The following is a 10,691-nucleotide window of genomic DNA, read 5'->3' on the forward strand; positions in this document are numbered from 1 at the left end:
CCATTCCTCGCTCCAGACATGGCCCTTTTTTCCCCTGAGTCTTCTTCACCTACCTCTTCGTATTCTGGCAGTCACTACTGTGCTTCGCATTATGTCTCCGCCAGAGAACACTACTAAAGGTCACCTCATCATTCCCCTCCGAGATGGTATTACCGAGTTCACTATTCCCGGTCTCCGTCTCGCTACACCATGAGGTCTATGTCACTGAGATCCTCTAGACCCTTGAGGTTCTCTTTCTGCTATGGGACGAGGGGGTGTTCTCCAAGGTACTCGCTGGATGCATACCACCATGAGCGATGCTACGACCATTATTATTACAAGCGCCCATGCTCGCACAGTAGACGATACTCGCGATCACCACGTTACAGCCATCTGGCCTCTCCATACCGTCCAGTTCAAGATGTTCCACTTCCTTCTACAGCTCTACCGACCCCCCCCCCCCCCAGCAGACACGATCTCAGTCCCTAGTCACAAGGAGCAGAATGACAACCACTCATCGCAGCAAGAGCAACAGCATTTGAACTCCCCAATTGATCAATCATCATCATCACCTGATGACGAAGTTTTCCGAGGGGAATCTTCCCCCAATAGATGATCATAAGCAATTTCAAGAACTCTTCAAAAGAGTGGCTCAGTCTCAGGAGGTTCAAACCACAGGCATGGAGCAAAAACAACTTCGCTTGCTAAAGAACCTGCAACCTTCCCAAAAATCAAAGCTAGCACTTCCCTTCAATGAGGCCATATTGGAGATTGCTAATGACATCTGGCAGACTCCAGCAGCCACTTTACCAACTAACAAACTATCGGAAAAGAAGTACTTCATCTCTCCAAGGGGTATGGAGTTTTTGTTTACGTACCCCCAGCCCAATTCCCTCATCATGGATGGTGCACAACAGAGGTCAAAAACAATGCAGGGCAAAACCACAGCTAAAGACTAGGAAGCTAAGCATCTGGATATTTTAGGCAGAAAAGTATATTCCTCTGCCACCTCAACCTTGAGAATGTCTAATTACGCGGCTCTCCTTGCGAATCATGATTTTGACAACTATTCAAAGTTAGTCCCTTTTTTAGAGCCTTTACCAGACACCAAAAGAAAAAGCCTAAGGGCAGTTGTCCAAGAAGGCTACACAGCAGCTCGTACAGCACTGCAGAACGCCCTTGACACAGCAGACGCAGCAGCACGAACCACAGCTACAGCCGTGGTTATGCGTCGTGCATCCTGGCTGCATCTGGTGGCCATACTAAAAGACCTACAATCCAAGGTTGAAGACTTACCTTTCGATCGCCGGTTGCTTTTTGCTCAGAAGACGGATCAGGTGTTCCACTCAGGCAAAGATTCCCGCACTACTTTGAGAAAGTTGGAGATGTACACGCCTCCATATAGATGCAAGAGATACATGCTCTACAACAAACAGAGGCCCTTTTCTTATGCTGCACCCCGTGTTAGGCCATACAATCAACCGAGGCTGAGACAACGCCCTGACTCGCACCCCCTTCAAACCTCTTGCGACTTGCGAGTTCCGCATGCTCACTATGGAGGTGGTGTTCCTACTTGCCATAACTTCAGTGCAACAATTGAGCAAATTAGCGGCTCTCTCTGCTGACCCACCCTACAAATTATTCACTGAGTACGGGGTAGTGCTTCGCGTTCACCCTCCCTTTCTACCAAAGGTGAATTCTGTTTTTCATATATGAACCCATAAGCCTGCCAGCCTTCTACCCGAAACCTCATTCCACCGTGGAGGAGTCATGTTTGCATACGCTGGACATCAGAAGAGCGCTGGCCTTTTATCTTGAGAGAACACATTGTTTCAGAAAGTCTCAGTGCCTTTTCTTATCTACAGCAGAGCATTGAAAAGGCCAACAACTCTCTGCACAGCGCAGATCGTCTCTTGCATCACATGGTTACGCCTTGCGTGATAAATCGTTACCACGCCAACCACATGTCCATTCCACTAGAGGGATGGCTACATCCACAGCTTACCTTAAGGGTGTACCACTACAGGACATATGCCATGCAGCAACCTGCTCCTCTGCTCTTATCTTCGCCAGACATTATGCTCTCGCGAAAATACTGAAGAACGATTATGCAGTGGCCCAAGCGGTTCTATCCAGAGCACAGAGACCATAAGCCTGAAGCACATGAATAGCACTGGACCACTGCTTCGTACTCACCTTGACTGGAGCACCCACAAGGACACTACTCGACAAAGAAGAGAGAGTTACTCACCTTGTGCGGTAACATCTGTTCTTCGAGATGTGTGTCCCCATGGGTGCTCCACATCCCGCCCTCCTCTCTGTTTCGGGGCTACGGTTTTATCTTTTTCAGACGCTCCCGGTTAGAAAGAACTGACTGGGCTGGACCACGCTCAGCAAAAAGGCGCGAACAGTGCGAGACAGCACACGCACATGCGCAGTCCGGCAGGCTACTGCTGATAAAGATTCTCTGGATTGCAGCGCCAGGACGAGCCCAACACCTTGAGTGGAGCACCCACGGGGACACACATCTCGAAGAACAACCATTACTGCACAAGGTGAGTAACTCTCTCTTTAGAGAGCATAATTTTGTATATATAACTGGCATTGTTTTCTAATAATGTTGAATTTATCAACATTGAAATTCATCTGCCATTTTGTTGCCCAGTCAGCTAGCTTTATAACATCCCTTTGTAATTCTCTGCTTTGGACTTCAGTATCTTGAGTAATCATCTGCAAACCATGCACCTAATTTACACTTTTTCCGTATCATTTATGAATATGATGAACAGCAATGATCCCAGTAGAGACCCTGGAGGACACCACTATTTGCAGCTCTCCATTCTGAAAACTAACCATGTATTCCTACCCTTTGTTTTCTTTCTTTTAACCAAGTACTTATCCCATGACTGCTTCCTTTGCTTAAGAGCTGTGAGGGACCTTATCAGAGGCTTTCTAAAAGTTCAAGTACACTATCCACTGGATCATCCTTATTCATGTTTGTTGACCCTGTCAAAGAATTCTGATAGATTGAGGAAGCATAATTTCCCTTTACAAAAGCTGTGTTGACTCTTCCCCAACAAATTATGCTCATCTGTGTGTCTGACAGTTTTGTTCTTTACAATAGTTTTAAACAGTTGGCCCAGTACTGTGTCAGGCTTACTAGCCTGTAGTTGTCAGGATCACCTCTGGAACCTTTTTTAAAAATTGGCATTACATTAGTTGTTGTTCTTTATCTGCTACAGAAGTTGATTTAAGTGATTGGTTGCATGTCACTGTTTGTAGTTCTGCAATTTCATATCTGAGTTTCTTTCAGGATCATTAAGTGAATATCATCTGGTCCTGATGGCTTTTTACTATGTAGTTTATCAATTTGTTCCAAAACCACCTCTATGGACTCTTCATTCTGGGAAGGTTCCTCAAATCTGTCAACTAAACAGAATGATTTAGGTATGAAAGTCCATCACATCCTCTGTAGTGATGACCGATGCAAAGAATTCATTTAGCTTCTTCATAATCACTTCATCTTCTTTGAGTGCTCTTTTAGGAACCCAATTGTCCAGGGCACCACTGCTGTTTTGCAGGCTGCCTGCTGATGTACTTAACAAAAATTGCTGTTCGATTTTGCTAGATGCTCTTCAGATTATTTTTTGGCCTGCCTAATTATACTTTTAAACTTGATTTGTTGGACTTCTGTTCCTTTCTATTTTCTTCAGTAGAACTTGACTTTCAAGGTTTTAAAGGGTGCCTTTTTGACTCTAACTACTTGTTTTACTCTGATTAGCCATGTTGACGTTAATTTGGTCCTCTTTCTCTTCTTTTTATTTTGGGAGCTACATCTTTAGTTTGAGTCCTTTCATTATGGTGTTTTTAAAAAGTTCCCTTGCAGGCATTTCATTCTTGTGACTGTTCCTGTTAATTTCTATTTAACTAGCTTCCTCATTTTTGTTAGTTCCCTTTTCTAAAGTTAAATATTACTGTTATGGACTTCTTTGGTATTCAGCTCCTTCCCCTCCCCCCCACCCCCCAACACACACGCACACACACTCACTCACATTATTGTCACTATTGCCAAGTAGTTCAGCTATATTCACCTCTTGGACTAGATCATGTGCTACACTTAGGACTAAATCAAGAATTGTTCTCCCCTGCTGTGTTCCAGGACCAGCTGTTCCAAGAAGTAGTCACTAATGGTGTCTACAAACTTTATTTCTTCCTCCTGTCCTGCCATGATGTGTACTCAGCTAGTATGGTGATAGCTCAGCGGTGAGCAATAAAGCAGTGGTGGTTCACCAGGGTTAGTCCTTGATGGACCACTGCCACTATATTTATCTGTGCCACCGCAGATACAAAGGATGACAGCTCCCATTGGCCAGAACAGTGATCTGTAACTAACGAGAGCTGCGATTCCCCCTTACCTGCAGGGGCGCAGGTAAATATGGAGTTGTGGAGGCCCACCACGGGCTAATCCTGGTGGACCAGATTTAACCCATGGCCTAATATTTGCCTATCCTCCAAAATCCAAATCAAAATCTCCCATTGTTACTGAATTCTGAACGTTTCACAGTCACTGTCACCATCCTGCTGCTACGTTCATACTATTCTGGATATGAATTCTGGATATGAACACCCTGGTTTTGGATTTGGATATGAACTTAGTGGCTTGATTTCCCCACCCTTTGTAGAAACCACTAGGGTCTTATTAAAGTTGCTGTAAATACCTATGCAATTTAATAGAAAATGATAGCTTAAAAATTTAATAAATATGTCAGGGACTGGATATGCTATTAAATGTGAAAAGGGGTTCCCAAAACCCCAGCTTGAATGGCATGTCCTTCACTATTATGTTCTATATAGGAATCTTTGATAAGGGATGTCTAATGGTTACTGTCTAGTGTTAATTTTATCCTTGTTGTGTATTCTAGACTGACTCAGATATGTGTTTTTTCTTTTCATTTCAGACTCTTGTGCTTTATGCCCTGGGTGTGGTGCTTCAGGACAGTTCCACTTGGGCATCACCCTATAAGTACGACACACCAGAAACTTGTTTTATTTTCTCTTTTGGGTCTTGCCTCTCAATGTCCCTATGGGAAGGCAGTCAAACCTTCCTTAAGCAGCATGTTGTGGAGGGAGGTAGAAGGAACTCACTGCTAAGATTTGTTGTGGTCTCTTGATTGTCTTCAAGAACTGGGTTTTGGGTAACTCCAAATGTGATCTTGCTACATATTCATTGTGTATTAAGGAGAACAACAACCGATTTTTTCTGGCTATTTGCAGCCCTCTCTAGGCAAATGCTGTAGGACTGTTTTTCAGGTTTGCTGCAGGAGGAAAACAATGACTAAAATTGATTTTGAAATCACTAGTCGTTATCATAAAACAATGGCTTATAGCAGGAAATGTCAATCAAAGATTTTTGTTTTCTAAGGGGAAGGAAACTCTTACCTCATTATTTCCACTCATAAAAACAAAAAGGATCCTGGCCTGAAAATTAGAACTTCAGAGGAGAAAAGGAAATGCTTTAGCTTGCTTTTGCCTCCAGGTGGCAATTTTTAACATTAGTCTGACATAACTTAGGCAGGAAGGAATGTGGGTCAGTGATTGTAGTCTGAGAGGATAGATAGGGGAGCTTGTAGGAGAACAGATTGCTTTAAGGGCTCTATTCTTTCTCTGACAGCCATAGCCCTTGCTTTAGGGGAAGAAGAAGGATGGAGAGGTCTTCTGTCCTTTCTGCATCATGCAAGTTCATGCCTGGAGAAACACTTGAGGAGGACGGGGCTATTTTGGGTTAGGGGCTACTGACCCCCTAGACAAATGAGTCAGTGGCCACACACAAGTGACACACAAAACAAAACAACAACAAACAAAAAACCCTCACTGACCTGGCTTCCAACTGAGCAGCAGGAAAAGAAGACACTCTTTTCAAATTCCAGCTCCATGGGGGGAGGATTGAGGCTCTGTGGCTCAGGGCTTTCCCCCCAGGGCCTGAAGGCCCAGGGCTAGTAGATTTTGTGGGGGTCCTTAGGCTCTGGGGTGGAGCAAAAAATGAGAGGCTCAGGGTATCAGAGGGAGCTGCCAAGAAGCGGACTGGAGGGAGGGACGTAAATGTAATTCAAAACAGTTATTAGGTTCAGTGATTAAAATTCTATTGTTTAGCTGGTTAACTGTTGGAAGGCTGGCACAAGGCTGACAGTGTGGGGAACTCGGGGGCTCTGGGCAAGCATGGCAGGGTGCTGTGCTGTGTCTGGGGTCCTGTCTGCCTGCTAGGGTTGCCAGATGGTTGAAACAAAAATACCAAAGACACACACCCCCAAAAAAAAGGAGGGAGGGGAGACCAAAGTTGTTGAGCCCAAAAAAAAAACAAGGACTCCAAGGACTTAAGCGAAAAAAAAATTAAAATAAAAGAGCATGTTCCCTTTAAGAGTGAGTGCACGGATAGGAACAGGGGAGTGGTTGAGCACTAAGAGCCAGGGGAAGCATTGCTTCCCCTAGATCAGTGGCCCCCAATGTGGTGCCCACGGGTGCTGTGGGCCCATTTATGTGCGCCCGCCTAGTGACCAGGACTGGCCCGACCCATTCTTGCACCCCCCCGGCGCATGCGTGGCCCCTACCCCAGGCACCCGACACCTACACGGCCCCCGCCCCAGGCACCTGGCGCATGTGCAGCCGCCGCCCCCAGAAACGTGGCGCCTGCGCGGTGCTGCCCCCAGGCGCGAGATTCAGGCGCGGCCCTGGGTGCGCAATGCATGCATGGTGCCACCTCCGGACGCATGGTGCATGCGCAGCGCCGCCCCCACCCGGCCCGGCAGCCCCAAAAGGTCGGAGACCACTGCCCTAGGTCTTTTGGCCTGCAGCCATTTTGTGCTGACAGCCTTGGGGAACGAGGTAAGTATGGGGGGCTGGGGTCAGGGGCCTGGAGGTGTGGAGGGCTGAGGCGGGGATGGGCATTGAGTGTTTGTAGGGTTGCCAGGTGCCTGGCATTTTTGCCTCCTGGCTGGGGAAGAATTTAGAAAATGTCCGGTATTCTCTGAATTTTTTTACTGGACAGGAGGCAAAAATACTGGATTGTCCGGGTGAATACCAGACACCTGGCAACCTACTGCCTGCAGCCGCTGCAGTGTACCCAGAGCCAGGGTCTCGCCTGCCCTCTCCTGGCAGATAGAGGGGCTGAGGCTGGTGCTGCAGTGAGGCTGGGTCCAGGGTCCCGCCTGTCCCTGCCCGGCTGTGGGGGCCAGCCCGGCTGTGGGGGCCAGCGCAGCTGGGGCTGAGGCTGGAGCTCTGGGCACAGCTGGTGTAGCTCCTGGGGAAGGTAGTAGGTGTCTTTGCGTGGTTCTGCACACTGCAGGAGCATTTCCATGCAGTGTGCAGAAACCCTTCCTATCCCTGCCAGGCTGAGCTCACAGGCTATTTGTCTTGATCGGGCCTGCAAGGCTCGGGGTCCCCTCCAGCAGTGGAGAGCCAGCGTCAGCTTGTACCCGTTGGGGTTGGGAAGCCCCGAGCCTCTCAGGTCAGATCAAGGCAAGCTGCTGGCCGGATTCGGCCTTTGGGTCATAGGTTCCCCACCCCTGCACAAAGGAATCATACAGCACAGGGTCACTGGCTGGAGAGGAAGCTGAAGACATGGCCAAGGCCCAGGCAGCACAACTCACACCCAGTCATTGCTTGCTAGTAAATCAAGGGCTGAGACTGTGGCTGACGAGGGGGAGGCGGAGGCATGTTTGAGGGTTTCATGTCTTCCTTTTACCCATGTGAGCCAGTTTAGCCACAGTGCAGTCCTAATTTAATGTGGATGAGTGTCTGCTTTCTAATGTTCTTCGCTATGTCCAAGTTTTCCTCCTTATTATACCATCTTGTCATTTGCCACTTTTAATTCAAGTATGAATAGAGAGCCTATTCCTACTAGGTATATGAATAATAACAGTTAACCCGGGCCTGGAAAGCAGCCCTCCATCCTTGGCAGAGCCAATAGCCCCTCCCAGGGTAGGAGTGCTCCAAATGGCCTGGAGTGGTCCCTCACCTGGGATCATGCTTAATCGGTTAATTAGTTAAACCTAACAGTTAACTGGTTAACTGATTATATGGGATTTTACATCCTCAATTCCTATTCCAACTGATGGACAATAGGAAAGCTCCTTTTGACTTTAATTGGAGTAGGATCTGAGCTTTAGTTTATAGGCACAGGCAGGGAGCCAAAGGTTTGAAGTATAATGGAAAGGATCTAATATGTGATGAGAGACAGTTGCCTTAAAGTCATCTAATTGCACATTTTCTATAATATCATAGCTCATGTTTTAAGCTGCCTGGCATTTTATTAGCCTCCTGTCGATTACTTGATTATGGGAATCTCGTTTTAATTAAACCAAGCATTGTACAGTAAGTAGTTCCCTTAAAGCTTTCATGAATTTGGTGCTGAAACAAATTCTTCTCGTTCTAATGAATCATCAGCTTCCCCCACACACATGCCAGCCTCTTGAAGTGAAGGGTGAGGGGCAAAAAGAATGGGAAAATCTTCATGTAAACAGTGGAGAAGGAAAGGAAAGAGAAATAAAATTGCATGTGCTCTTTGCAACCTGCATGACATAGGAGGGAGAAGGTGTTTGTTTGAAGCTGATAAAGTACTGGGATTCTGAGCTCTGGGATTTCATTAGTCTCTGCCCCTTATGTGTATAAATGTGTGTGCACACATGCATGCATACCCAGGAAGAATCAGTCCTTGTTTTGTCTTACAGATTTGATCCAGACAGATTCAATGATGAATCTACTATGAAAAACTTTTCTCTACTGGGTTTTTCAGGAAGTCAGGAATGCCCAGAGTTGAGGTGAGATAAAGAAAAGACTATGTGTGTGTGGACGCAGGGGTAGGAAGGAACAGCATGTTGCTGATAAATTTGTCAAGCATTGAACACCAGCCCTAGCAGACTATCAGCAGTGACTCTAGAATTTATCTCATATTTTTTATTACTCTTTCCCCTTAGATTTGCCTATATGGTGGCTACAGTGCTGCTGAGTGTGTTGGTAAGGAAAGTATCTCTGCATCCTGTGAAAGGGCAGGTCATGGAGACTAAATATGAGCTGGTAACCTCGCCAAAGGAAGAAGCATGGATCACTGTATCCAAGAGAAGCTGAGTGAACAAAGCAAGGAGTGTGAGAGAGAGAGAGAGAGAGAGAGAACCTAAGAAAGGAACCCTTCTGCATCCGGGTTTACGATCACAGATTCATTACCTCCCATGTTCTTAACCCAATGTTCTTGATATTTTTTCTAACAAAAATTGTCATATTAAAGTAGATTTAATTCTTATGCCTTTTGGGTAAGTTATTTTGACCTCTAGCCATTTTATGTTCAAGGAAGTTTTACTCATAAGAACTGTATTGAAGAGACCAATGTTTGGCAGTAGCTTAAAGATGGATGCCTCAGAGAGCCCTTTAATACTAGGTAGAAATTTTTTCTTAATCAGATATTGACAAGGCTCAAGAGTCATGAACATTGAGAGCCCTTCTCTCTCTATATTTTTGTTCTAACTAGTGTGTGCCTTTCCTGTGAGCTATATCTGTATCACTGCAGTCTTGATCAGTCTGGGTGGATAACAAAATGAGATGGGAATTACACATATCCATTAGATCCCTCGCTGTGTAAGCCTGCTGGCATGGGAGGATTTGCAATAGAATTGACTGGTGCTATTAGCCACGTTTATCAGGGTAGTACTTCAGGACCAACCAAGAATGGGGCTTCTTTGTGCTTCACTGTGCAGACACAGTCTTCTGCTGGCCTCTGCGCCATGGAGCTTACAATCTCAATAGACAAGATTCCCACAGGATGGGGAAAGAGGTAGAATATCTCAGCAGAGTGTGATGGGAGAAAATAGCATGTTAGTTGCATGGTGCACTTTTTTAGATGGTTTTAGTTAAGATAAACTACAAGGAAGGAAAAGGGAGGGGTGAAGAAACACTGGAGGGAAGGGTACAGAGGCTAGGCTTGTAGCAGAGAATAATCTGCTGTCTTAAAACAGGTCTCTGGAACACTTCCTCTGTTAGGGTATGTCATCAGTCCATGAGAAGTTGAAATAAAGACAAATAGAGAAACCTCGGGCCCTCTTTATACCTTTGCCCATGTGGAGGGAATTCAATTGTTCTTGCAGAGCAAACGTATGTCCCAATGTGGAATTTATCCCTTGAGAGAGTCACCTGTCCATTCATGACTCAGTCCCTTTTACACGGCGGCCATGGCCCACACTCCAGATTGAAGGGCTGCAGGAAAGTCCATTCCGTGTAGTTGGGTGTCTCCCATGCTTTATTGTTCTTTGAATGTTTTCTAATGAGCCAATTATCCTGACTAGCCTTTCCCAGACATGCTGGCTAGCTATTCTGTGGGTGTTACTCTAACCCCATGGTCACCAACCAGTAGATAGTGAGCTACCGGTCGATCTCAGGGGCTCTAAGAGTCACTCCTGAGCCTGCACAGTACATTTACATTAGATTTCCTCATTTGAGGAGCAGCTACTCACTGAGCAACAACACAGGTGAGTAGCTGCAAGGAATGGTGGGAGCTGGGAGGCCGGAAGGGCTGAAATACCCCAGCCAGCTGACTGTGGCTTTCACAGCTGGAGCTAGGCGCAGCCTCCCTGGGCTGAGCGCAGGACAGCCGGGCTGGAGGGAAGAGAAGCAGCTGCCCGTCCAGCTGGCCATGGCTCTCAGCCAGGGTGCACCACACTCCACGTGGG

General features: G+C 46.4%; 1 protein-coding gene across 3 annotated transcripts in view; it reads left to right on the forward strand.

Annotated features, from left to right (window-relative positions):
- Positions 1-9,271, forward strand: part of CYP20A1 (cytochrome P450 family 20 subfamily A member 1) — a 36,310-nt gene extending 27,039 nt beyond the window's left edge. For all 3 annotated transcript variants that reach the window (XM_075933794.1, XM_075933793.1, XM_075933795.1), the window contains exons 11-13: positions 4,938-5,002; positions 8,703-8,792; positions 8,949-9,271. In XM_075933794.1, the coding sequence (XP_075789909.1) occupies positions 4,938-5,002; positions 8,703-8,792; positions 8,949-9,099 (306 nt within the window). In that variant the 3' untranslated portion in view covers positions 9,100-9,271. The remainder of the gene's footprint in view (positions 1-4,937; positions 5,003-8,702; positions 8,793-8,948) is intronic.
- Positions 9,272-10,691: the final 1,420 nt, after the last annotated feature.

This window comes from Pelodiscus sinensis, chromosome 7 (genome assembly GCF_049634645.1).
Source record: "Pelodiscus sinensis isolate JC-2024 chromosome 7, ASM4963464v1, whole genome shotgun sequence".
Classification (NCBI taxonomy): Eukaryota; Metazoa; Chordata; order Testudines; family Trionychidae; genus Pelodiscus; species Pelodiscus sinensis.